Consider the following 24,958-nt stretch of genomic DNA (forward strand, 5'->3'; position numbering starts at 1 on the left):
CCATCTTAAAAAAGACAATATTTCTAGAACTTCCAACGTATGTATTTGATCCAGCGAAATGCTCTGATATGGAGGGAAATCAGAAAGGTGTAGAGAACAGGGATAGTCATGGACACAGTCCTTCACAAGGAGACAGTTATTAAAGCGGCGATCAAGTGGTGTAGGGGTTTCCTATACTGGAGGCTGCAAACGATATACATTTTTGACTTACTGCAAAGAGTCCTGCGAGAAGACCACAAAAGCTGCTCTGATATACTGAAAAAGGGTATCATATGTCAATTACTGGAATCCTTTTGGGTAGAGGTTGAGGGGCCTCAAGGTGAGTCACTCGGCTACCTGAAGTGTGTGGCACCCCTACCTACGTATCTAGGTACCTTACCTTGCATTGCTTTCGAGTTGACCAATTTGAAATTCACCTCCCCACATTGAAGCCGTCAAAACCAACCAGCGTCTGTTCTTTTTCGGTGATTATTTTTTCAATTGTTATTTAAAGGCGTGTAGAACCATCTCGCGCCCATTCTTTCAACAAGAGCAAAAAAATCACAACTTGCATAGCCTTGCTGCCTTGTACTTGCTTTATCATAATCCATAATCTCTTTATGAACGCAGTCAAGCCATCCATCAGCTACTTCTGATATCGTTCTATCTAATCAACCTTAGCAGCAACGAAAATGGATGTCTCATGCCAGTGCGGCGCTATCTCCTTCAAGACGCCCCTCCCAAAGCCTCTGGCGGTCTACATCTGCCACTGCGATGAATGCCGTCGCCAATCCTCATCCGCTTTCGGCTGTTCTGCTATCTTTCCAAAGTTTCCCTTGCCCTGTAAAGATATGTTGTCTTGCTATTCGTATGTCTCTCTTCCTCGCAATTTCCCCAAGATCTCATACACACATGTGGCCTATTCATTTTGGTTAAGAGGCTGATTTCATAAAGCAGAAGACCAACTACAACAGGTCATCAATTGAACTGTTATTTCTGCAGAAACTGCGGCACGCGTGTGATTCACAGCACGCCCGGCAAAGATGTGGTCTCTGTCAAGGGCGGTTGTATCCAAGGTTTGGATTGGAAATCTGCCAGACACATCTGGTGCAAGAGAGCTAGTATGTATTCAAATTTCAGTCTCATTCCCTTTCCGCCCTTCTTTGAAAATCTTTGATGCGTTCATAAAGGGAAGCTTCAAGAGGAATCTAAACTGACGATGCGCAGTGGTGCCTATTCCTGAAGGGGTGGAGCGGGATGAAGAGGAGCCGAGTGAAGATCTGTACGGTGATGCAGTTGGTAGTGGTGGCTCCAGAAATGACCTGCTGAAGGGGGTTTGGGGTAAGCTTAAGGGCAAGAAGCCTAGTGATGGTGGTTCGGCAAGTTGAGTGGGGTTATTTATATACTAATGGTGCTGATGAAAGGAAGACTTTGGGGTAATCTGAAAGCACGAGGGGTGATTTTGGTATTTCAGTAGGTAGAGCAGGTTGCGGATAATCACATGCCTAGGAATGCAACCAAAACTAGCCCGAAGGGTTGAACAGACAGAAAAAATGCAGATAACAAACGCAAGCTGTTCCACTATTAGATCTGCAATTTTTTTTCTGTCATTTAGCTGTAAGCTGGACTACTCACATATCCAGCGACCTCAGAAATATCACTAGGATTGTCGATGCGGCGTTGCGGATTGAATCCTGCGATAATTCTCAGGAATTGCTCTCTCTTGTTTATTTTTCTGGAGAATGATCTGAGGATTCTGATTGCCAGAAACCCCCCGAGCAACAAAAAAGTGCTTTTGAATACGTTTGTCAAGCCCTTCAACTACAAACTGAATTGGCCTGTGAGGTAAACACGACAAAATACATATGCTTCAAGCCGAGATTATTGAAGCCGTGGAACAGCGAACGAGGCCCAAGGCTTCTAAACCAGGGGGCATCTCGAATAGACCAAGTATACGAAGTAGACGACGCTATTAGGAAGGGGTGTCGTTGACGTTAAACGACGAGGCGGGGTGTCTTACTCATGCTTTAAAGAGCCTCAATCAAGGAGGTTTGACATCCGGTTGTTTGGGACAAAAGTGATGTGCGCAACCCGGCTAGCTTCCGTTGGCTGCAGTGACAGGCCGTCACGTTTCTTTCTATTTACGGCAACACAACGCAATAATACGCCTACTTTATGAGATAGTTGAAATAGAGGGCTTTCTTGAGAAAATAGAGACCTCTAATGCCTTTTATCTTTTCATATATTACCATTCCTTTTTGTAAGTATTTTTAACTGAAATATTCAAGAAGATGGCGTCCTGGCTTATATCATTGCACACCAAACCATGTTAGGAATGGTCGCTGTAAATAGCCGACAGGACGAGGCTGCAAGCAATCGTCGGGTCGAAGACTCGAAGCAAACGAGGTCAATTTCCATACCCATCTACATCATATTGTCTAAACAGCAGTCTCTCATTTCAGTTTTCACCACCCGGTCTATCTCTATCGCACACAGCTCGCTATCCCACGACAAACATCGCATCACCAGAACGCACAATATAGCTCCGTGCCCCCCGCGGAAGGCCTCGTGAGCACTTCAACTCACCTCACACGACCCCACCTAGTACCAGCAATATGGATCAACGAGAACTTGATTCGCGCATCAAGGCACTGCAGAAGGCTATAGCAGAGAAAGAGCCAGCATCGAACGTTATTACAATCATGGAGACATTGAAGAATAACGTGAACCCGACGGAAGAGCTTCTGAGGGTATGCTTGTTAATCATTACCATGTTTTCTATATGCCATGTTTGTCCTTGTGGTCATAGCTGACTTGAATTTAGGCTACTAAAGCCGGTATGGTTGTAGCAAAGCAGAGAGCAAACCCGAACAAAGATATAGCGCGACTTGCCTCCGAGATCGTTGCAAAATGGAAGAAGACGGTCGAAGCAGAGAAGCAAAAGAAGTTAAAGATGTCAGCCTCATCGCCACCAAAGACCGCAGCTGTATCATCGGCCGCACCACCTGCAGAAGCGAAGGGCTTTACAGGCGACAGTTCAAAACGAAGGTGGGAGACAGATAAGGTCGATACTAAACGGACGGGAATCCCATCTCGCGATGCATGTATTGGTCTTATCTACAATGGTCTTTGCTTCATGTCAGAGGAACCTTCGAGCAATATCATCATCAAAGCCATAGAAGTGGAGCAAGCCGCGTTCGATGCATTCAAGGGCGACAATTCAGAGTATCGCAGCAAGCTTCGCTCCCTTTTTCAGAACCTCAAAAATGTTAGCAACCGCGAACTCGGTACTAGAGTACTGTCCGGCGAAATAACTGCAGCTCGATTTGTGCTCATGACCCACGATGAGCTAAAGTCCGCCGAGCGTCGGAGGGAGGACGAGAAACTACATTTGGAGAACATGAAGAAGGCACAGGTACCCATGGCGGAGAAGAGTATCAGTGATGCTTTGAAGTGCGGAAGATGTGGGCAGAAGAAAGTCAGTTACAGCCAGGCTCAGACCCGAAGTGCTGATGAACCGATGACCACGTTTTGTGAATGCACAGTCTGTGGTAATCGCTGGAAGGTATGTATAAGTTTTATTTATTTCCTTCTATTTCAACAGATGTTGACGAAACTACAGTTCTCTTGATCTTGGTCCAGGTGCCGGTTGTGCAGCCCAAACATTTCTCTTCTCGATGTGCTCTTATGGATGGTTTCGGGGTTTCGGATTTGATTTTGCAGCGGCAACTGCGTCCCTGGTCATGTAACAGGGAAAACGGCGATGATTTCAAGTGGGGAGTTGATGCGTTTCTGGTCAGACATCGTTTTGGTGGTGAGGGACCGCTCTATGTATCCAGCACGTGGTTTTTGGCCTCCTTCTTCCTTCCCCTGAAGGTGGGGAGAACCGAATGAACTCATGCGCATTTTTCAGACCAGAACGCTGTGCAATAAGTGAGCTGGCCGAGGTGTGTACAGTGACAGCTCACCCGGTAGGTTTGATGCCCAGCAGTGTAAGCAGATTTTCATGTTCCTCTTCCAGGCCAAGCTCCCCTATCATCTTCCAAAATCTGCTCAGATGCCTCGTTCCGCTGTCTGAGCAAATGGTCACAATTCGACTCCCTTTCGGCATTTCAAGAGCAGTTACTACTGCTGCAACGCAGTTCACAGCGCTGCTGCTCCCAATGAAAATGCCATCTTTCTCTACCAACCAACGAGCCATCTTCATTGCCTGCACATCGGTGACCCTCACTGCGTCATCGATAAATTCTCTTCCGATTTCGAAGTTTTCCGTGATTCGGTTGATTCCAATCCCTTCCACGATTGTATCAATCTGCTGCCGGCGCCTTGTGCCTTCTTTCTCAGTATTGGAGAACATTACACCGTTCTTGACCTTGTTGTATAAACCACTGCCCTCTGGATCTGCTAGGACAACTTTTAGATCATCACCCATGCCCATTATTTTCTTCAAGTAAATGGCGATTCCAGCTATGGTACCACCTGTTCCAGCACCCGCTACGAATGCATCAAGCTGTTTGGGACATTAGCCACTATAGCTTATTAAAGGACTCAAATGGCGAAACCAACCTGCCCACCAGTCTGCCTATATATTTCGGGACCTGTGGTTTGTAAATGAGCTGTATAATTTGCCAGATTCTCAAACTGATCCGCAAAGAAACCCTTACTAGCATCATTTTGAGATGCCGTATGCTCTTTCGCCCTCGTCCTTGCAAGATTGACAAAATGTTCAGTAGAAGTGATGGGAGCTGGCGTTACTCTCTCAACCTCTGCTCCCAAGTGATGCAGCAGATCAGATTTCTCCATACTTTGATCACTGGGCATGAAGATACGAGCCTTGTAGCCTCTCGCTCGTGCCAATGCCGCAAGAGAGATTCCAGTTGAGCCCGAAGTACCCTCGTAGATCGTGTCTCCTTGCCCAGGCGTCAACAGCCCTTGTTCCTCTGCCATGTTGATCATACTCAACGCCACTCGATCTTTTGAACTGCCCCCGCCTCCATTGAGGAACTCCGCCTTTGCAAGGATCGTGCAGCCTGTCGCCTCGGACAAGCTCTTGATCTTAAATAGAGGCGTATTGCCAATGCATCCTTCTATTCCTTCCGGTATTGGCGGAGGTGGTGCACTCAGGACTGATTGCCGGATCCGAGTGTGATCTTCGAGCGTCACCGGAGGGAGAGAAGTGCTCGCAGGAGGAGAATCTGGGGAAGAATCGGGCTCGCCTCTTCGTCGCTGGTACCTGCGTTGGAGATCTGGATAAAAATCCTTGAAGCCCAAAGTCAGCAGAATACCAGCCACGAAGGCAGCCGTTATGGCGGCAGTGCCATAAACTTTTGGATAATTGCTCGCAGACATCTTGTCATCGTAGTTGAATCATCATATCCATATTCACAGGCCCATCGGTGTCGTCAATATTTGGTGAGATTGAACCGAGACTTGCTTGAACAGATACTTGCCGAAGCTTGGACCCACGCAATCAACCTTCCGCGAAGCTCTCACAACCTTACGAAGTCCTCCCAAAACTATATCCCACCACATGGACTCACCAATTATTTCCCAGTTGTTCAGACAGCTGTTCAAGCATCGCCCTTGTCATTCCCATTCGTCGCTGCCATTTCGAATACATAGTGCGCGCCGTACACAAATCAGATGCCTGGCCGACAGAAGAGGGAGGACGGTGGAGACAAGTCGCAATGAGAGTAATTGGCAGCAGAGGACGAATATCTTGCCACAGGATAAGTCGGAGGAGTACTCGAAGTACCCTATGGTAACTTCGGAGCAGTTGAGGTTGAGGAAAGAAAGGCCTAAGCGGGTGAAGATGCTCACAAGGGATTTTATTGAAGGTATATTCAGATTCACAGATCTTTCTTTCATCTAAGCTTACATAGCTCGCAGATTCTCTATACAACCCGTCATACGGATACTTTTCAAAACAAGTAGTCATCTTTACCCCGGGGGAGCCATTTGACTTCAACAACCTCCAAGACGAGCCCGAATTCCACCGCCTCTTGGGACAGCGGTATACCGAATTTGAGGATAAATTGGATGAGAAGGAACCCAATGAGACTCGGCAGCTGTGGCACACACCTACAGAGCTCTTTCGACCATATTATGGAGAAGCGATTGCTCGGTACCTTGTGGCCAACTACAAGCTGTCCCAATACCCGTACCACGATCTCATAATTTACGAAATGGGTGCCGGAAATGGTACCCTGATGCTCAACATCTTGGATTACATTCGAGACGCCGAGCCATCAGTCTACGAGAGAACGCAGTACAAGATCATAGAGATTTCCTCCAATCTTGCGAAACTGCAATCACATCAGCTTCTACGAACTGCTGATTCAAAGGGACATGCCTCTAAAGTCCAGATCATCAATAAGTCGATCTTCGAATGGGACCAAATGGTTCCCTCACCATGTTACTTCCTGGCAATGGAAGTCTTCGATAATTTTGCTCACGACGCCATCCGCTATGATCCTATAACAGAAGAGCCTTTGCAAGGAACCGTATTGATCGATGCTCAAGGTGATTTCTACGAGTTCTATGTCCCACAAATCGACCCCGTGGCGTCACGCTTCCTGCGTGTGAGGCATGCGGCCACTGGGGGACGTTATCCTCACCCCTTGTACAAGAACCAGCTATTACGCAAACTTAGGAACAATATTCCATTCGCGCCTAATCTCAGTCACCCGGAATACATCCCTACCAGGTTGATGCAATTCTTCGATATCTTGGGAAAGTATTTCCCCGGTCATCGATTGTTGACCAGCGACTTTCATGATCTACCGGATACGATCAAGGGAGTCAATGCACCAGTGGTCCAGACGAGATATCAAAGGCGAACTGTGCCTGTTTCCACTCCTTTTGTAAGCCTTCTCCCCACCCTCTTTATATTTCGTTCGTAAATGTGACTAACAAACAACAGGTACATCAAGGATACTTTGATATCCTATTCCCAACAAACTTCAACGCCATGGAGCTCATGTATAGAGCAATCACAGGCAAGCTGACGAGAGTAATGTCGCACGAGGAGTTCTTGAGGAGATGGGCCTATGTGGAAGAGACAGAAACGAAGAATGGAGAGAATCCGCTCCTGTCCTGGTATAAGAACGCCAGTGTTCTCTTAACTGTATGAAGTCGATACACAATATACCAGGAGTTCTATCTGCTGCTTGTTCCTTCCCTGTAATTTCGTCTTCAAGAAGATCGAAGATTTTCTTAGTCTCAAGAACATGCATGCTCTGGCTGGAGGCCCAGTATGAAGCTTCTCCCCACGCTATTCACGAAGCATATCGAATCCACCATTGTAGTCCCACTATTTCTCTAACTCACTTGATACTGAAGTTCAGTTCTCGATCTAGACCTACACCCTCTTCCCGAAACAATTCTATCTGAACAAAAAACAAAAGCGGGAGGGGAGAAAGCCTTTCTTAGCTATCTAAGGTAGCTATCTAAGGCGACCCGATTCCGCGGCATCATACTATAGAATACGAGCATGAGCTAGCCATATGAATTGTTTTCATACTCCGTCAGATAACCCCAAACCAGAAATCCGGATATAACTCCTCACAGCTTCAGCTTTTCCGCAAACCATTTCTCAGCAACAGCAACGGCCTCCTCGACTTTGTCGGGGCGGGTGCCTCGTCCAGTTCGGGTTGGCTCTTTGCCGCCGGACATGCCTCCCACGACTTCTGAGACCGCTGCAGCCCAATGCTCAGCAGTAACGCCCTTGCTTGCATGCTCCTAGATGATGTTAGATGTGATCTTCTTGGGAAATAGAAAGTACTTACAGTCCCAACGTAAACTCCGTGCACAACAGCCTCGTCACTAGGACTTCCACCAAATAGGTAGACAGTCTTATCCTTCGCCTTTGTCTTGTAGTGGTTCATAACATCAGTAATGGCCTTAGGGTTGGCAGAGATAGGCAGATGGCCAATGAAGACCTTGCTGTCTGTGTTCTTAGCAAAGTGGCCGTGAACGGTATCCAGCGCAACCTTAGACTCGGCCTTTTGCTTCTTCTTCTGTTCATCAAGGATGTCCTTTTGGACCTTGGCGAAACGGGTCTTCAGCTCCTCTTTGGTCAACGTAGAAATTGTGAGCTGATTGAGGTCATTTTGTGTTGTCTTGACCAGCTGTTCCTTTTCTGCGCTGTGTGGCATCTTCTCCAGGGCTTCGATCCGCTGGGCGAACTCAACGGCAAGACGTTGGACTTCGTGAGCGGCGTCGCCAGTGTAGGCGATGATTCGGCGAATACCTTTCGCGATACCACTCTCCTCAACGATGACGAGATCTTTGATCAGGCCGGTCTGTTCGACGTGAGTGCCACCGCAGAACTCAACGCTTACTTTCCGCCACTCGGGATTCCGGGGCTCAGCAAGAAGAACGTCAACTTCGACACCTACGGAGACCACTCTGACGGGATTGGGGTAGGTCTCGCCGAAGACCGCACGAACACCTTCAATTCCCTTAGCAATATCGAGATCTACGTCTTTGGCATAGACTCTGCAATTTTGCTTGATGTAAGAGTTGGATGAGTCTTCGATCTTCTTCAGTTCTTCCAGAGTGACTGCGGCTTTGTGTGAGAAGTCGAAGCGGAGTTTATCTTTATCAACAAGAGACCCCTTCTGGTTAACATCATCACCCAGATGCTCTCGTAAAGCGTGGTTGAGGATGTGGGTGCCGGTATGGTTGTTGCGAATAGGATGTCTTCGGAGTTCGTTGTACTCGCAGATGACTTCGTCTCCTGCCTTCAGGGTTCCATAATCAAGGTAGCCATTATGTATGATGTATCCACCATAAACTTGCACATCCTCAACCTTGAACTCAGCAACACCGTCAATGACGAGCTTGCCGGTATCGGCAACTTGACCTCCTTGTTCGGCATAGAAATTGGTCTTGTCAAGTAGGATGGCGAACGGCTTGTCAGTCTCTAGTCCTTCTGTTGATTTCAGGAAATTCTTGCCATCGAATATCAGTTGGACCTTTGCAGTAATGTCCCCCTTCGAGAACTTGGCATCGTCATTCGGTCGTACCACACCGAGGTGGTCAAGTTCGGCAATCTGATGCACGTTTAACTTCGGGAATTCGTGCGAAGTCTCCTTGACGGATTTACTGGCCTCGCGGGCCTTCTCCTTGGCAATCTCGATCTCGGCATCATCAGTCTCAAGGCCCCGTTCCTCGGCCATGATCTTTGTTAAATCTTCTGGGAAACCAAAGGTGTCGTATAACCGCCAGACATCCGCACCGGAGAGTTTCTTCGTACCGGTCTTGATGGCATGAGCAGCGTACTTCTCAAACATCTTCTCGCCACGATCCAAGGTTCTAGCAAACGCTTCCTCTTCTTCATCCAGAATCTCCTTGACATCTTGTTGCTTCTTTACTATATCTGGGAACTGCTCACCCATCTGGGCAACCAGAGCTGGCAGAATCTTAGAGAAGAAGCTGCCGATCTCAGCATTGAAGTACTTTCGCGCATATCGAGATCCACGGCGCAACACACGACGAACCACATATCCTCTTCCTTCGTTGTTGGGGACGCCTCCATCAGATATGGCAAATGTCAGTAATCGAATGTGATCGGCAATGACACGGTAAGCAGTATCGATACCGTCAACGTCATCCTTGCCATACTTGTCGGTATATGGCCTGGCCTGCGTGACCTCTTGTATTCTGTCGAATAGAGGCGTGAAAACATCGGTGTCGTAGTTGGACAATTTGCCTTGCAGCACAGACACCAGTCGCTCAAATCCCATACCAGTATCAATGTGCTTAGCTGGCAAAGTCTTCAGTGACCTGTCCTTTTGCCTATCGAACTGGATGAAGACGTTGTTCCAAATCTCGAGGACATTAGGGTCGTCCATGTTGACAAGGTGAGCAGCATTCCGGCCTCCTATCCTGTCGTAGTGAACCTCGCTGCAGGGTCCGCATGGTCCTTGGTCGCCCATCTCCCAGAAATTGTCCTTCATGTTTCCGGGCAACAGGTGGTCCTCAGCCACGCCAACCTTTAGCCATAGCTCCTTCGCTTCCAGATCCGGTTCCAGACCAGAAGCCTCGTTCCCCTCGAAGTAGGTGACATAGAGGCGATCGGGGTCGAGGCCGTAGACCTTTGTAAGAAGTTCCCATGTCATCTCAATAGCCTCTTTCTTGAAGTAGTCGCCGAAAGACCAGTTCCCTAACATTTCGAAAAAGGTCTGACTCACATGTCAGCGCGATGCTAGTAATCAAACAGTAGAATAAAGACCTACGTGATGATAACCGTCCTTTCCAACATCATCCAGATCCTGTACAGATAAGAATCAGTCATGTATCGACACAGCTTAGACTTCTCTTCCTTACGTTGTGTTTGCCTCCCGCACGTATACACTGTAAACCGTCAGCTTGTGCCCAAGAAGTCCTTTGAGAGCTATGTGCCCTACCTTCTGCGTGTCCACCGCTCTCTTCAACTGCGCCATGTCATCGGTCTTGCCAATCGTGCCCAAGAAGATGGGCTTGAACTGGTTCATCCCAGCATTCGTGAAGAGGAGGGTTGGATCATTGTGGGGTACCACCGAGGAAGAGGGCACTGTAGAAGAGCATAAGTTAGCTTGATATCCCCAGAAAACGAAGATACGACAGCATAATGAGTGCCAGTCGCGACTTGGACTCTGCTGCTGCCGTGCAATCCCAGACAGGAAAAAATGCATCCTGTGAACAGCTACCCCGCCACATACCTATGGTGTGTCCCTTTTTCTCAAAGAACTCCAAGAACTGCTTCCTGACGAGCGGAGCGCTCCACTTGATCTTGGGGTCCGCCATCCTTGCTCGGGAGTTGCAGAAGTTGCGGAATCCTGAGATCGCAGTTGTTGTGGTGGCGGGGTTCCAGAATCGCGTCCTAGTCTCGAACTTGTAGAAGATTCGGTGACTCAATCGGATGCTGCGCAGACGACTTCCACAACCACACAAATCATTCATCAGCCTCCCGGGTGCTCCAGTCGTGAGAGTCTACGCGAGCGCAAAACTTCGTCCTGAGATTGTCTCTATCGAGGCCAGCTGGAACGAAATCCTGATCCGAAGAACAAAGGGCGTCCGGCAGGGTTTTGAGGTGTAGAGGTAAAAAAGTTGGCCGAGGTGGCGATGGGATGGATCGCGTGCAAGCGACAAGCAGAGTCAGGAAAAGAAAGGCTGAAAGTCAAGATAATGAACGCCTCACCAAAAGGCTGAGCTTGCTCAATCTTGGTCTGTATATTTCCTTTGTTTTCAATTCGATCAATTCAGCATGGGCTGACGAATTACTTAGAGCGCAATGGCGAGAGGCTCTATGTACCAGTTGGACAGACGACCAACAACAACAATGTATCCCCACCCTCGAAAATCAAGGCGCCGCCGCGGATTCGAGACGATAATGTAATGCAATTAGATGATACGAAGCACAAGGTCTACATACATGACCTCGATGCCGAGTTGTCAGACAGCGAATCCTCCGACGAGGGCAAGCTTGTCTTCCTCCCTGATATCGAGAAGCATCTGCGCGAATCACGGATACCACCCTCGATCCTCGCAAATAAAGAGGGCGAGCTGGCAGGAAACAATCAACTGGTCCTGTATAACGTCCCGAGCTCTTTGACCGTACCTAAAGAGCAAGATAGCGTGAGAAAAGCAATCATTGAAGCAAGGGCGCGACTCCGAGCAAAGCAAGGCCTGAACGAGAACGCAGATACCGCAAATGCTGGGACGTCAAATATGCCTGCCACCCCCGGTGTGGATTCTCGTGATTGGTATTATGGTATGGTGAATGGAAACCCGCCGAGTGCTCCGACTGTAGATCAGACGGAAGAAAATGATCCAGACGCTATGGATCTGGGATGAACTTCGAGGGATGATACCTCGAATAATATAATTTGATAGGTTTGCAACAGAGACAATTTCCCATGTACTTCAAATCTTGTTGATTCGTGTCTATTCCTGATAGTACTATACGTAGGTCTACGGCACCAGGTGTCCTCCCAGGTCGATGTTCAATTACGCCCGCTCCCTACACATTAAAGACCAAGTCATACTCCTAAGCACCACCAAAACGATTCCACTTCTTGACTCACACTCTATACGGATTATTGCTGGTGGTACTCGTTCCCGTGTGGTCTGCTTGCACAGCGGCTCTTGGAGGCGGTCCTGGCGGAGCTTCATAGGACGGCGCCGGATCTTCCTCCGCAGGCCTTCTGGTCGGCTCCGATCTCCACTGCGAGGGGTCGACTTTCGTTGCTCCCTCGGGTGGTTGGTAAACTGGAGGCATCGGAGCACTGGGGTCATAGACTGGAGGCGGCATATTGTTCAACATGCTGTATTGACCTCCTTGTGGGTAGGGAGCGTAGTATACGGTTGGATTTTGGTAATTCGGATCGTATCTCGCCCGCTGGTGTCTATTGAGAAGCCACTACCACATTGTTAATTGTCATCTTGCCTCGTCTGCCAAGCGGAGGTGCCTTACTCGATGATATCTCAAGGGTGGAAGGCCTTTTCTAATCCTCCTTTTTGCGTGCCAGTATCCGAGGATGAGGAACAGAAGGAAGAGGAAGAATAAGCCGAAGAAGATCGACCATCTGACGATATGGCCTGTCTACACAGATGTCAGTGACTGGGAGTCTTGGTTCTGAAGAGCATCTTACTCGGGTGTACCAAAACGAATCTCCGTCATCGACAATGAACCCATCATCATCGACGGGGCCATCATTAAAATCCTGTCGTGAATGAATGTTCGACATCTTCTTGTCTTTGATGTAAGAATAGGGGCGCTGGGGAAGAAGTCCGGCTCCAAGTGTAGTAATCAGCGTCCACTCTTCTCTTATCTCAAATTTATGTGCAACTTGGTCTAGTTCAACTTCACAATCTGGAAAGGGCGAGAGATAAAACTTTTGTTGGAAAGCTTGTGAGTGCCGGCGATGAAATATGCGGCAGTAACCTGCAACAGCGTTCTTGCAATGCGACGTTTCAGAGCGTGTCAACAACTCCTGAAGGGCAGATCGTGATGAATTACAAGTGCACAATTTGTCCGGGCGAAACGCTTGCCGGATGGACTGTAACAGAATGTTGCAACTTACGAGGCAGTGAAAGATTTCAAAAATTACGGTTTTAAAGCCAGAAATGTGACAATGTATCGTCCTGCACGGTTGTGCTGCGTACCTTATTAGGTAAACATTCCATCTCCAGGGCAATATATCCTCACGTGATAATCTCTCAGGGGGTATCTGCGAGTCGGCGATCATCCCTTGGCATGGCAATTCTTCAGTATATTGATATGCAGAGGGCCCCGCTTCATCCTCGTTCTGGAGACGAATTCACCATGGGTTAGATCTTCACAAATTCCTGGGTGGTTTGGCGCTTTTCAGAAAATTACGGTCATGGCCATTGGCTCTCGCTCATGTATCATTATGCAATAAATTTGGCCTATATGGCTACCCATCTATAGGACACCTGAACTCCCTGCCGTCAGACAGATCTCCCGCAGCCTGGCCATCAATCTGCATAGCCTCCAAGCACGACTGGTGATAAATATGCCTACAAGCAAGTACAACCAAAGGTTCCAATCCTTGCTGCGGTCTCGACTCAAGTTGGCCTCCCGCCCGCTGGCCATCCTCCGCATCTACACTCTTGCCTTTATGTTTAGGGTTTTCCGAAATGCTGGCCGTACTCACATTTCTGACATGAGCTCTGCCCTTTCCTCGCTCCACATTGCCTCCAGCCAATTGGGCCCGTTGTTCCTGTTTTCTCTTGAGCTCCAACTCTTGTCTCTTTTCCCATTCACCAAATACATCTCCTGAGACCCCTGGACCCCAGACCCGACGACCACAGCCTTCACAAGTAGAACCGCGTGGTCTCCAGCCACGTTGGCGGAGGGCAGCAGCAGATTGTACGTTAACGAACAAATCTTTCTCTAGCAGTCGATTGGCAAGGCCAAGAATGCTCTCCTCGTAGGCATATGCAGAGAAGATAGAAGCAAGGACAGCCCTTAAATCGCTGAGATTCGGTGAAGAAATTGACGCTCGGGTCAGGAAAGCCCGAAGAATTCGCAAAAATGACAAGTTGGTGCCGGAAGGGGAAGGTGTCGAGGTCGATGTTAGTAAAGCAGTAAAGCTACGCTGGACAAGTGTGCGCAACTGAGTAAGCAATTTATCAGGCTCAATATTCGTGACTGGCGATCCCTCAAAATCACTCAAGCTTGCTGAGAGTTTCCGTGTAATCTGCACCGTAATATCGATCAAGTCTAACCACAGTACTTCCTCGGGGAGAAGCTCGTTCTTTGGCACAGGCTTTTTTCGAGTTGGTGATGTGATTGCACGAAGGTGTGAAGCCTTTGCCTGCCCTTGACAAAGCCAAATACCAACATTAGTATATTTTTGTAAGGCAGCTAGAAGGTCTTCGGCAGCCTCTCCCGCTTGCATGGATTGCATATCCTCAGCCGAGCCACTCAGTAGGCCAACAAGGGCAGCTTCCAATTTCTTCAGATGCATAAGGAGTCGGTCCATTGCTTCTCGTATCTGGCCATCCCGAGACATCAGAATCACGGCAGCGTCGACAACACCACTTTCTTCCATGGACGGTAAGACCTTATCGAGACGCAAATTGCTTGCCTCTACTGATTCAATATACTCCACAACATGTGATGGATCGAACTTGCACATCAACTGCACGTAGCGTTCAGTAAATGCACCTCTTGATTCACGTTTCGCATCATCGATCTCTCTGGTCGCTGGCTCTAATATTGTGCGAAGATAGATATACTGGACTTCCAAACCATCTGTAATGGAATCTAAGAGTGTTTGGTGGAGCGAAGGGGCGTATAATTCCATGGTTTGGGCAGTTCTCTCCGGATCAAGGTAGACAAGTTGACTTGCATGAGCCTCAATCACTTCGTGGACTCCCTTTATTTGTCTCTTGGTGAGACCTGACCGGGGCCTCAAACAGTCAGCTAGACAGTCGAAGATCGACTCCCGATCGTTGGGGTCCTCAAGGAAGGTTTCCAGCAATTTGTCGTACTGTCTCTCCGATTTATATATGCGCTTGAGAACCCGATAGAAACCAGCCTTTCGGAAAAGTGGCAACAAATCCATGAGATCTGGCGGGTGGTAGACGGACAGCAAGTATTCAGCACTTAATTGTGCATCATCTGCAATGTCCTCTCCAGGATAGTTGCAAAGTCCTATGAGAACCTTATGCAGAGCTGTCCCGGATAGTAGCAAGTACTGAGGAAACTTCGGGAGGTTGCGTGCAATGAACATATCGAGGTAGATTGTGTCCTCTGGAGCAAATTCATTCGGATTCATGATTTCCAACAGAATCGTGATAATGTATTGCCTATTGACAGACAGCCCAAATACGCGCTCTTCTGGCAGGTTGCGGTTGGAGCCACCATTGACCGCTCTCTCGGGTGTATCATTAAGAAACGAGTCTTCAAAAGCTTCGTTCATAGCACTGAGAAAGCTAGGGGCATCGAACTTCAAAATCATGCGAAGATACGGGAAAGATGGCTCCTGCTCCTGTGTAGGCTGCGTCAAAAAGGGCTTCTTGCTCCCCTTGGGCCAGGTGATTGTCTTTCCTGAGAACATGAACCAATACAACTCGGCTTTGGCGTTTATGGCTTCCTCCTCCCCAAGAAGTTCACCAGTGGGATAGACCCGGCCAGTGAAAGTGTAAGACATGTATGGAAACATTTTCAAGGCGTTAACGCCAAAGACTGGATCTTCCATGACTTTCCCATTTATAACATAGTCTCCATTCTGGACTAAGGGTATCAACAAAGATAAAAGATCAATAAGGGGCGTGATATAATCGTGGAGTGCCTGATTCCACACATAGATCAGCGCATCGTACAGGTTGTGCTGTTTGCAAAGAGTGGTGATTTGGTCTATGTCGAGGGTAGCCGTCTCCATATGACAAATCATTTCTTCCAGTCGAGTTTCTAAGCCTCTGCTCACATAATGAGTGATTATTGCCTTGACAATCGTTGGAGGTATGGTAGTAATTTGCTTCTCGACGATATATGGTTCCAGTGTCTCGAGGAAGATGCCCTCGGAATCGCTGTGCTCATACCACTCATAGGCTTCATCGAAGAGAAAATCAATATCACCTATGCTGAGACAAGCTTCAAAACATGCTTCGGCCAAACCCCTCAAGTGGCCATCGCCGGTCGTGACTGGATCCTTCCGTCGCTGTCCAGAAGCAAACTTGAGTGATGCTGTCATGATTTCAATCAACTTTTCCCGCACCATCGAATGCCGCAGCTCTGAGTCTTCAGGGAGGCCAATTGTGAGCTTATCAGCGTCGCCTGTGTAGTAAGATGTTGCGAGTTGGATTGCACCAATGTAGTCACCATCTTCCATCAACGCAATGAGTCGATCTGCCCAATTCGATAGGATTCCAATGGATATATCATTGAACCCAAGAAGGAACATCCGACCTTTGTATGCCTTGAAGCTCATGTAAAATGCATCAGCCACAACACCATGCATTGACGGATCTTCCTCATCCAGTTGCTCGACAAGATTATGCAACTGCCTCGAGAACAGATCTTGGTGGTAAATATGTTTCTGGACGAGATCAAAAGCTTCCGTCATGCGCATGCTTCCATCCTCCAAAATGATCAATCGTTGGGTAATGGTTAGAACAGTGAGCACTGACCGACTGAGCCATTGAACAGCAACAATGGCTTCATCTGCTTTCCACCGGCTGCGAGCATTGAAAGAGAGGGTCGGGGGCTTGTCCTTATCAGAAGATTCGATTTCATCAACATCCAGAACAGTCAAGACATTAGACCAGCAGTATACAAGCTTTACTTTGGATACCTCACTACCAGTGACAGGATCCTTGACCTTTAATTTGACTGCTGGAAACCACGCCAAACAGCCACTCATAGCACTATGGGCAGCTACTTCCTTTGGCCGTGCTGCTTTATGTTGTGTCTCAGCAATTGGGGTCGTTGAGACGATCACAAGCAAATAAGGAGTGAGCATTGCTGTGAGCCCCAAAGTATCTGTACCTCGCTCAACATTGCCAAGGGGGAGTGGAGCAAAGGCCAGTACAGTACTTGGTTTCCGTGGCTTTCCAGTAGTACTGATGTCACTGGGGTATCGGCCTAATATACGAGTAGTCTTAACAGAGCGCCCTACGGCACCCATGCCTCTTGTCGCAAGGTGTGAGAAAGCCATTCCTCGGTCATCAGCAGAGACGAGGGCTGTGTGCCTAGTTCCGAGAAAGCCCAAATGCCTAATAGAAAAGTTTAGAACATGGCCATCAATTGTACGGTTTTTCATCTGCGAAGGCTCAATGCTCGGAATATGGAGAAAGGGACGAGCTGCTCTTGCTGTCTCCCATGTGAAAATGCTACCGTTTGCATGGCCTGCAGCAACTACCAAGTGATCTGCAGAAATAGCAACGGAGGTAACGGCACCACATTCGACAGCTGAAATAGTCAGCATTTAACCAAATCAAGGACTCCGAGCGCTTACCCTTTGTACCAGGTCCAATGATTGACTTGAGGTTTTGGTGATAATCGAAAATTAGAATTATTCCCTTCGAGGTTCCCAACACTATCGATACAGACACTGCTATACACGTTGGCACGCCAAAATTGCGTTTGCCAACCTCAGAAAACGCCTGGCCGTTCAGCTTCTTCAGCTTCGTCCATCGCACTACTTCCCAAGGAGGCGACGGGGTATCGGTGTCCCCCGCTTCGATCATTTGGCTACTCATAGAGGTTTGCCGTGAGTGGCCTCTGGGAAAGGCAGGTGAGGAGGCGCGGGATAGAGTGTATGTGGAGCTTGAGAGACGCGATTGGAAACGACGGTCAAAGGGTCGAAAGGAGGGACTCGGGCTTTCGAGACCTGGCCTCGACGCCACGGAGGGAAGCAAGCTGCTTCCTGCCGGAGAAGACATAAAAGAGCCCTGTGATATAGCTTAGACGAGTCAAATGGAGTGGCTGTGATATAGTTACCTGAACTGATGGAGAATCATCTGGGTTTGACAGGATTGATTCGAGAGGGCTTCCAGCTCGCCGAGGCAGAGCCTCTGACGACCCATCTTCAGATTCATTGTCTAGCTGCTGGACAACTTTATATCGGTTGGTGCCGTTTCCCAACTGCTCCGGCGTTGATGCTCCATCTCGTTCCTCCTGCAACAACTCCACGATGCGCCCTCCAGCAGGATGCGACCCGTTCCCATTGCTTTTATGTATCGCGGGGGTCTCCTCTGCCGCCGGCACTGGCACATCTCCATTAATCGTCTCCTCCTCCGCACCGCTGTCGTTTTCCACAGAAGAGCTCATTGGAATAGGAGCATGGCTCCGCTCTGACAGGTCGAATGCGCCGCGGTCCGTAGACTCATCCAGGCTCTGGATCTTAGCACCCCATTAGTTTGTGGAGAAGGGCCAGCCGCGCAATAAGGGATTCCTGGCTCTGGGATATCGTCGTAGCCGTGCAGTTGGAGCTCTGAGCTCTAAGGTTGAGTTAATGTTGACAGGTGCAGTAGCTCGTCCCCTGGTTCTTGCCCGATATCTATAGATCTCGCTTACATGCGATCGACCGCATAGAGAGATGCCAGTCTGTACCTTAAGGTATCTTCAGCTTCACTTCTTCCTTTTACAAGGCATACATATAACAACGATTATAAATCAGGGACGGGAAAGGACAGTTTGCGAGATATCACCAACTACAGCGCGGCAGAGGAAGCAAGCGCATTGAAGTGGCCAAGAAAGTGACATCGGCATGTCCCGAACTGATTGAAACATCGGATATCAACTACGAGTTCTGAGCAACTTCAAGAAAATCAACAACAAAATTCGCGACCAACACCAAGACTCGGTTTAAGACCATGCCTCAAGTTGGCCCCGAATTACCTCCCCACCTTGCCAAGCGCAAGCGTTCGATCGACGATGCTGAACACCCCAACTCTCCACCTCATAAAGTCCAAGCCGCCGCTGCACCACCACGCGTTCTGGGGCCAGCACCCCCGCCTTCCAAGAACCCAGACGAACTTGACGTCGATGACAGCTCAGATGATGGATACGGACCTTCTCTCCAACCTAGCAAACCCTCCAGCCCTCCAAAACGAGTCTTAGGGCCCGCCCCACCACCACCACCCAAGAACCCAGATGAGCTGGATGTAGACGACAGCTCCGAAGACGAATATGGACCAAGTCTCCAACCCTCCAGACCAAAGAGCCCCCCTCCACCTCGACGAGTTCTAGGTCCCGCTCCACCACCCGGCCCCCTCTCCTCCATGCCATCCGACCCCGCCAACCCCGACGCCGACGCCGACCCAGATTCCTCCTCCTCCTCCTCCGATGATGATGACTTTGGGCCCTCCCTACCCCCCGCGCCTGGCTCCGCCGCCGAAGCGCAACTCCTTGCCCAGCGTTCACAAGAAGAAACAGAGCGCGCGTCCGCAGCCCAAGAGCCCAGCAAACCGCAACGCGATGACTGGATGCTCGTGCCGCCCTCGGACTCGGACTGGACATCGCGCGTCGACCCAACCAAGCTGAAGAACCGCAAGTTCGCATCGGGCAAGGGCGCGAAGGCGCCCGCCGAGAGAGGAGTCGGCGGCATCAGCGCCATCTGGACCGAGACGCCCGAGCAGAAGCGCCAACGGCTCGCGGACGAGGTCCTAGGCCGCAAGGACGCAGCGGCCTCGTCCCGCGAAGCCGCGGGGCCAGCTGCTGCGCGCCGCCCGGAGGAGAGCCAAGAGGATATCGAGACAGCGCGGCGCATCCGCGAGTACAACGAGAAGAACCGGGGCCGCAGCCTGTACGAGGAGCACCAGCAGCAGCAGCAGCAGACGCCGCGCGAGAAGGAGGACGATCCGAGCAAGCGCGCCTTCGACCGCGAGAAAGATATGGCGCTGGGTGGACGGCTGGGCCATGGCCAGAGGAAGGAATTGTTGGCCAAGGCGGCGGATTTCGGATCCCGCTTTCAGAAGGGCAGGTATCTGTGAGCTGGGAATGGGGGAAGGAAGGTGGGATTCTTCACTACTACTACTACTAATAAAACTATTACCATCTGAGATCTATCTATCTATCATAAGGTATGACAGGGCTAAGTCTGTCTCATGACGGGGGCATGTTTAAAAAAAGCCCATAAGGTCTATCTATCTAGCCAGACCATCCATCACCTCTGAAAGACTCGAATAGAAACGTTTGTCTGCAAACATAACTATAGTTTCAATATAGCAAAATAGCAATATAGATCGCAGGTCACTACCCATCACATCCGGAGTTATTAATTAATGCGGCTCATACAAGTGTTCGTTCTCTCAGAGACTCATAGATTCCAGCTACCTAATCTTCGACCTCGGCCTATGGATAGATATCTAGGCTGGGAGGAGGAGGAAGTATTATATATCAAGCAAATTTCGTCGTTCTCTGTCCATAGTACACAGCGACGTGTGCATATATTATCCTATCCTTTCAGTGTGGAGCCATTTCCCATTTCCCATTCCATTTCCCTTTCCCTTTCCGTCTTCCTTACTCCCGGTGTTGGGGTACTCCAGCCCTGCTATCCGTCTGCTCGGCGCAGCGAAGCCAAATCAAATACAGTCCCAACTACCAATCATGCTGTGCTCGCTAGGAGAAGCCATGGGAAATACGCATTAAAGAGATCGCTAAAGTGACAAACGGTGTAGATGTGGTATGAAAATCGTGAAGCGCGACAAGACGTGTACAAATATTTGGTGGGAGAGTAGAGGTAGGTGAAGCTTCAAAAGGGCGTGGGTATCTCAAGCATTTGCAACAATGAGAAATACTCCTACAGTCCGTCCAGCAGCATGGAGTATTGTTGATGGGGGGTGATCGAAAGTGACAAGATGAATCATCGAACTACACCGGCTTCCAGTTGCGAAGGTGAAGGCTCTGTAGCATTCCCCTCTGCAGCGGTGTCCCTTCCCCGGGCTCGGCCTGGAAATGGAATATTCGGCATGCGCATCGAGCTGAAGGGGTTTGATACCCTAGGCACCCATCTTCTTGGTGCTGCAGCACGGCTATTCTCGACCGGTCTAGCATTAGCTGCCGTTCGATGTGCTTGAGCGGCTGCTGCCGCCCGGCGGTCTCTCCTGGCATGTCGAGTCTCCCGTCGACCGTAATCATATCCATCACCTGGATATCCAGAGATGAACCGTCCCGGTAGAATAAGACGAGGATTTCCACGAATGCCGGTCCAGGCTGTTTGTGGAGGTGGGGGTGCTCTGCCACTTCGACGTCCAGTACGCTCAGTCTCCGCCGCTTCGCGTTCAGGACGAGGCTTGGGTATGTAGTAGTCGGCCTTGCAAAGTGGGCAGCAAGCACGACGACAGGTCAACCACGGATCTATACACCCAGCATGGAAAGCATGACCGCAGGTCAGGCCCCGGATATCGTCGTCCGGTTCTAAGGTGTCGATACAAATGGCACAAGTATCTCCAGGGTTGGTCATAAGCTCGGGCGGTACCGCAGTGTGAATATGTTCGTCATCGTCGTCATCGTCGTCCCCATCCCCGTCCACCACCGGAGGGGCGTGCTTATCACCGGCGCTATCAGCAGTTTGTATTTCTTTCAGGGAATGATGCTCTTCGACGATAGTATGTGGTGCTTTCTTTTCAGAGCTTGTCCCTTCCAAACTTTTTCTTTCAGCAAAGTTCTCCCCAATATCATTCTTGACAGTTGAGGTGGCTTCCTCCGACTGAATAGTCTCGGATACATGATGGTCAGGGTTCTTCGCATCGGTGGGCGATGAGTCGACCTCTCTTAAACTTGGAGCACGACTCGGTGGTTCAGCGACCGTGACGCCGCCGTTCGTCGAAAGTCCTGCACTCGCGCGGTTGGCAGCCCAGTTCTTGTACTGCGTCAAGGGGAATCGTTCGTTGACCTCGTCCATCGTCATCAATTTCTTTTCCCTCCGCCGGCGATGTGGCCTTGCAGGCATGTTCTCCAGGTTGATGGGATCGGCATCTTCCCCAGCGCCATTCCGCAAGGCCCGTTGGCGTGCATTGTATCGAAAGCAGTATTTGACTCCTACAATAATCCTTTACGAATGGTCAGCAAATCCAGAACCCCAGCGACCGCTTCCTCGTCTCTGCTTACCATAGATTTGTGAATACGACTCCGAAGCCCAATGCCACGAAGAAGAGAAGGGGTGAGCTGGAGCCGCCGCCGCCCGAACTCGGCATGCTTGACGTTGCAGAGGGTGGAGAGGTGGTCGAACCTGTCTGGGATATAGTGAACTGGGTTGAAGTGGGAGCGATTGACGACGACGCTTGGGACCCCGCCGAATCGCGTGGTGCGAGCAGCTCTCGCTCAACCGCATGAAAGGTCGAGGTGACGAGCTGATGGATAGCGAACATTGTCGCTGTGCTGCGCCGACGGATCGGGCTGCGGTAATGCGGCGCGAGGCAGGAAGGTAAGGTAGGACAGATAGATATTCAAGGATTCAAGGGCCCTTTGTTTCAATGATTGAGAGCAGCGGTCGCTTAGAATGACAGTCTCGTAATTATCGTACAAAGGACGGGCGGACCTCCGTGTCAGGTCCGGCACAACGAAGGTGATGGGAGGGGATGGACGGAAGGTGAATCATAGGTAGGTAAGTCGAAGGATATCCCGACGACATTCGTCAAGTGCTGAATGCGGTGGAGTGTGGTGGTCGGCTTTGGGGGTGGCGGGGGAGGGTCAAACCAAGCAGCAAAGGGCAGACGAGGCTGGCTGGGGGGGAACGGAAGGATTCACGATCGGCGATTGACGAAGACTATCGCCGGTAGAGAGAAGCTCAAGGATGAAGGCGAGCACGTCTGTCTGTCACTCTGCCACTCTTGTCTATCTCGTTGGAGTGAAGGGAGGGAGAGAGGGAGAGAAAACAGGAGAGAAGGGATCCCCGAGTATACCTTAGTATCGTGGGTCGTTAATGGGCCGATGCGAGGCAGGAGAGAGGAGACGATGCGGGAGCGCCGCTTTTTGACCAAGAAGTTCGGGGGATCCAGAGGGCGACGATCGACGAACGACGAACAAAATGATTGGCATTGGCAGGAGGGGCCCTATCGCTCTGCTGTAGTTACCTTACCCTATACTACGGCGTAGATATAAATAATCATGGTAATCGGTAAATAATACATCAGGTAATGCTCAATACACATGTCTCTGTTCTGGACTTGTGTGCCTATCAGCGTCGAATGGTTCATGCTTCACTGAGGGAACACGAGTAAGGTGATGATGCATCACCCTGGCGACCGCATCTCTTGTGCAGAGCATGTACTATCGCTCTGCGCAGGACTGCATACGACAGTGCTACTGTACCGCTCCTACAGGCCACAGCAAAGGTTCGCAGCAGGGCAGCAGGGCCGTCAACAGAGGGTTCGTAGTCAGCATTCATGCGCCGAGATTGACCAGAGGAGCAGGACCCCGGATAGAGAGCGAGCGGTCGGACGCGGTGAGGACAGCACAAAGAGAGAATGAGACAATGTGACAGTGAGACAATGAAGCAGAAGAGAAAGAGAAGAAAGAAAAAAAAACATATCATGCAATCATAAAGATATGAGATACCTCATCCTCGTATACCGAGCACGGCAATACGGTAACATCTTACATAATCCCCGCCCAAGAAATCAAGCTTTCCTTTCCCCTCCACTAACCCCTGCATTCGGACCCCAAGAGGCTAGCGCCGCAGCCCTCACCCCACCTTTTCTTTCGTAGCACAACAAGCCACAGTCGAGGGTAGTAGCTCACGTAGACGTCCATATGGGCTTAGGTACCGAGGTAGACAGACGTCTAAACTGTTATAGAAGGCCGAAATAACTAATGAATTCTTACCCTACTCATTAGGTGTATAGGTATATACCTTACACACGGCAGTATTTGCCCAGCCACACGTGACTTGTGGTGGTATCATATAAGAGGTAAGGTAAGTGATATCCCCAACACCCATTTGCAAGTCGCAACCTTCTACATCTCAAGATCTCTCCTTCTTATAGCATAATTCCCGATCCCAATGACATCACATTCACTACCTCAAACTCCTACCTCACGCGTTCGACCACTGACATCTGGGTTGCAGAATTCCTACACAAAAATGCCTTCCCAAAACCCTCAAGAGTATTAGTGTTTGAAGATTTCAACGACAATCTTGCTGTAGCACTGCACAATCCCCAGTTTCCTGGACATGTGCAAGTGGATGCTGTCCGCATCGTAGATCTTAGGATTGGTACAGCCTTTGCTTCTAGAATTCTCGACCTTGAACAACTTTCTGTCTCGTGCATGGTCAATGCCGAGGATTTCTTTCCAGCTTGTACGCAAACCTGGACTTGGCAACACCTGCGGTCTCTAGCGCTAACATCGCAACTCCTAAAATATATGGGAAGTCGCCAGGAGATTTATGCTCTGCTATGTACCTAGTGCTGGCAGTGCTGCACTACAGACCCAAACTGCATACTTTGGCGCTCTGGAATAGCACGGGGGGAAGTCTGTGCATTTATATACCATACGGACAGAGACTGTGCATATATCACCTGGCGCGGTACATGGGATCTAGAGCTAAGTCCTTGTGTGGTGGATGTGTGGAAATGCGTTGCCTTCAAGTTCCATTCGTCTGAACTTGGAATCGTCAAGCAGCGGATTCGAGGCGTTATTGGGTCCCATGGCGAAGCCATCCATCATTTGGACTTGCCCTGTCGAGTGGTTGAGCCTACATCTTTCTGGCAGATACGGATGGAGGGAATCTAGCGCACAATGTAGTTGCAAGAGTCCTCATTAAGGAATGAAGAGATTCTCCAAGTAATAGGTACACGGGTGAAGATGGTATCACGTGCCAATGTATGTCACGTGTAAATAGTTATATCATGTGGCCTGCAGCTACATGCAGATTCCTAACGAAAGATACATCAAAAGGATGTTACATGACCTTACTAGGTAGTTTAGGATCTTACTTATTCTTAAGCCTCTACTCTTGGCGTATGAATATTAATTTATGTATCCTACTCGGATTCTAAACGCGTTGTAAACGAT

The 24,958-nt window shown here is 49.5% G+C and overlaps 14 protein-coding genes across 14 annotated transcripts; 8 read left to right on the forward strand and 6 right to left on the reverse strand.

Moving 5' to 3' along the window:
- Positions 1-671: 671 nt before the first annotated feature.
- M430DRAFT_110191 (hypothetical protein) lies at positions 672-1,367 on the forward strand (the record flags this gene model as incomplete). Its single annotated transcript, XM_024861340.1, has 3 exons — positions 672-847; positions 937-1,100; positions 1,207-1,367. The coding sequence occupies 3 exons, from the start codon at positions 672-674 to the stop codon at positions 1,365-1,367; spliced, it is 501 nt and encodes a 166-aa protein (XP_024717128.1).
- Positions 1,368-2,435: 1,068 nt separating this feature from the next.
- M430DRAFT_147636 (hypothetical protein) lies at positions 2,436-4,072 on the forward strand. Its single transcript, XM_024863079.1, has 3 exons — positions 2,436-2,729; positions 2,804-3,544; positions 3,602-4,072. Exons 1-3 carry the CDS (start codon positions 2,595-2,597, stop codon positions 3,608-3,610), a joined length of 885 nt encoding a protein of 294 aa, XP_024717129.1. The 5' UTR covers positions 2,436-2,594; the 3' UTR covers positions 3,611-4,072.
- M430DRAFT_147638 (hypothetical protein) lies at positions 3,944-5,328 on the reverse strand (the record flags this gene model as incomplete). The annotated part of the gene is made up of 2 exons (XM_024863080.1): positions 3,944-4,489; positions 4,546-5,328. 2 exons carry the CDS (start codon positions 5,326-5,328, stop codon positions 3,944-3,946), a joined length of 1,329 nt encoding a protein of 442 aa, XP_024717130.1.
- A 136-nt stretch (positions 5,329-5,464) lies between these two features.
- Positions 5,465-7,155, forward strand: M430DRAFT_45651 (hypothetical protein). The gene is made up of 3 exons (XM_024867784.1): positions 5,465-5,816; positions 5,869-6,842; positions 6,902-7,155. Exons 1-3 carry the CDS (start codon positions 5,510-5,512, stop codon positions 7,109-7,111), a joined length of 1,491 nt encoding a protein of 496 aa, XP_024717131.1. The 5' UTR covers positions 5,465-5,509; the 3' UTR covers positions 7,112-7,155.
- Positions 7,106-7,510, forward strand: M430DRAFT_37496 (hypothetical protein; the record flags this gene model as incomplete). The annotated part of the gene is made up of 1 exon (XM_024867132.1): positions 7,106-7,510. A coding segment is annotated over one exon (266 nt), but the record flags the coding sequence as incomplete, so codon positions are not given.
- Positions 7,511-7,542: 32 nt separating this feature from the next.
- M430DRAFT_31426 (hypothetical protein) lies at positions 7,543-10,770 on the reverse strand (the record flags this gene model as incomplete). Its single annotated transcript, XM_024866037.1, has 6 exons — positions 7,543-7,719; positions 7,767-10,166; positions 10,221-10,256; positions 10,312-10,338; positions 10,392-10,537; positions 10,686-10,770. 6 exons carry the CDS (start codon positions 10,768-10,770, stop codon positions 7,543-7,545), a joined length of 2,871 nt encoding a protein of 956 aa, XP_024717133.1.
- Positions 10,771-11,102: 332 nt separating this feature from the next.
- Positions 11,103-11,661, forward strand: M430DRAFT_81561 (hypothetical protein; the record flags this gene model as incomplete). Its single annotated transcript, XM_024869599.1, has 2 exons — positions 11,103-11,190; positions 11,252-11,661. Coding segments are annotated over 2 exons (498 nt in total), but the record flags the coding sequence as incomplete, so codon positions are not given.
- A 71-nt stretch (positions 11,662-11,732) lies between these two features.
- On the reverse strand, positions 11,733-12,503 carry M430DRAFT_37498 (hypothetical protein). The gene is made up of 2 exons (XM_024867133.1): positions 12,440-12,503; positions 11,733-12,385 (listed from the first exon to the last, which is right to left on the reverse strand). The coding sequence occupies exon 2, from the start codon at positions 12,275-12,277 to the stop codon at positions 12,047-12,049; it is 231 nt and encodes a 76-aa protein (XP_024717135.1). The 5' UTR covers positions 12,278-12,385; positions 12,440-12,503; the 3' UTR covers positions 11,733-12,046.
- M430DRAFT_188767 (hypothetical protein) lies at positions 12,367-13,309 on the reverse strand. The gene has a single exon (XM_024863970.1). The coding sequence runs from the start codon at positions 13,212-13,214 to the stop codon at positions 12,471-12,473; it is 744 nt and encodes a 247-aa protein (XP_024717136.1). The 5' UTR covers positions 13,215-13,309; the 3' UTR covers positions 12,367-12,470.
- Positions 13,310-13,403: 94 nt separating this feature from the next.
- M430DRAFT_22962 (hypothetical protein) lies at positions 13,404-18,268 on the reverse strand (the record flags this gene model as incomplete). The annotated part of the gene is made up of 3 exons (XM_024864803.1): positions 13,404-17,407; positions 17,454-17,889; positions 17,939-18,268. 3 exons carry the CDS (start codon positions 18,266-18,268, stop codon positions 13,404-13,406), a joined length of 4,770 nt encoding a protein of 1,589 aa, XP_024717137.1.
- Positions 18,269-18,581: 313 nt separating this feature from the next.
- On the forward strand, positions 18,582-20,199 carry M430DRAFT_37500 (hypothetical protein). The gene has a single exon (XM_024867134.1). It carries the CDS (start codon positions 18,814-18,816, stop codon positions 19,930-19,932), a length of 1,119 nt encoding a protein of 372 aa, XP_024717138.1. The 5' UTR covers positions 18,582-18,813; the 3' UTR covers positions 19,933-20,199.
- A 605-nt stretch (positions 20,200-20,804) lies between these two features.
- M430DRAFT_22964 (hypothetical protein) lies at positions 20,805-22,311 on the reverse strand (the record flags this gene model as incomplete). Its single annotated transcript, XM_024864804.1, has 2 exons — positions 20,805-21,993; positions 22,052-22,311. The coding sequence occupies 2 exons, from the start codon at positions 22,309-22,311 to the stop codon at positions 20,805-20,807; spliced, it is 1,449 nt and encodes a 482-aa protein (XP_024717139.1).
- Positions 22,312-22,449: 138 nt separating this feature from the next.
- M430DRAFT_188749 (hypothetical protein) lies at positions 22,450-23,150 on the forward strand. The gene has a single exon (XM_024863969.1). It carries the CDS (start codon positions 22,589-22,591, stop codon positions 23,036-23,038), a length of 450 nt encoding a protein of 149 aa, XP_024717140.1. The 5' UTR covers positions 22,450-22,588; the 3' UTR covers positions 23,039-23,150.
- Positions 23,151-24,463: 1,313 nt separating this feature from the next.
- M430DRAFT_109611 (hypothetical protein) lies at positions 24,464-24,676 on the forward strand (the record flags this gene model as incomplete). The annotated part of the gene is made up of 1 exon (XM_024861292.1): positions 24,464-24,676. A coding segment is annotated over one exon (213 nt), but the record flags the coding sequence as incomplete, so codon positions are not given.
- Positions 24,677-24,958: the final 282 nt, after the last annotated feature.

This window comes from Amorphotheca resinae, assembly GCF_003019875.1.
Source record: "Amorphotheca resinae ATCC 22711 unplaced genomic scaffold M430scaffold_13, whole genome shotgun sequence".
In the NCBI taxonomy this organism is placed as follows: Eukaryota; Fungi; Ascomycota; class Leotiomycetes; order Helotiales; family Amorphothecaceae; genus Amorphotheca; species Amorphotheca resinae.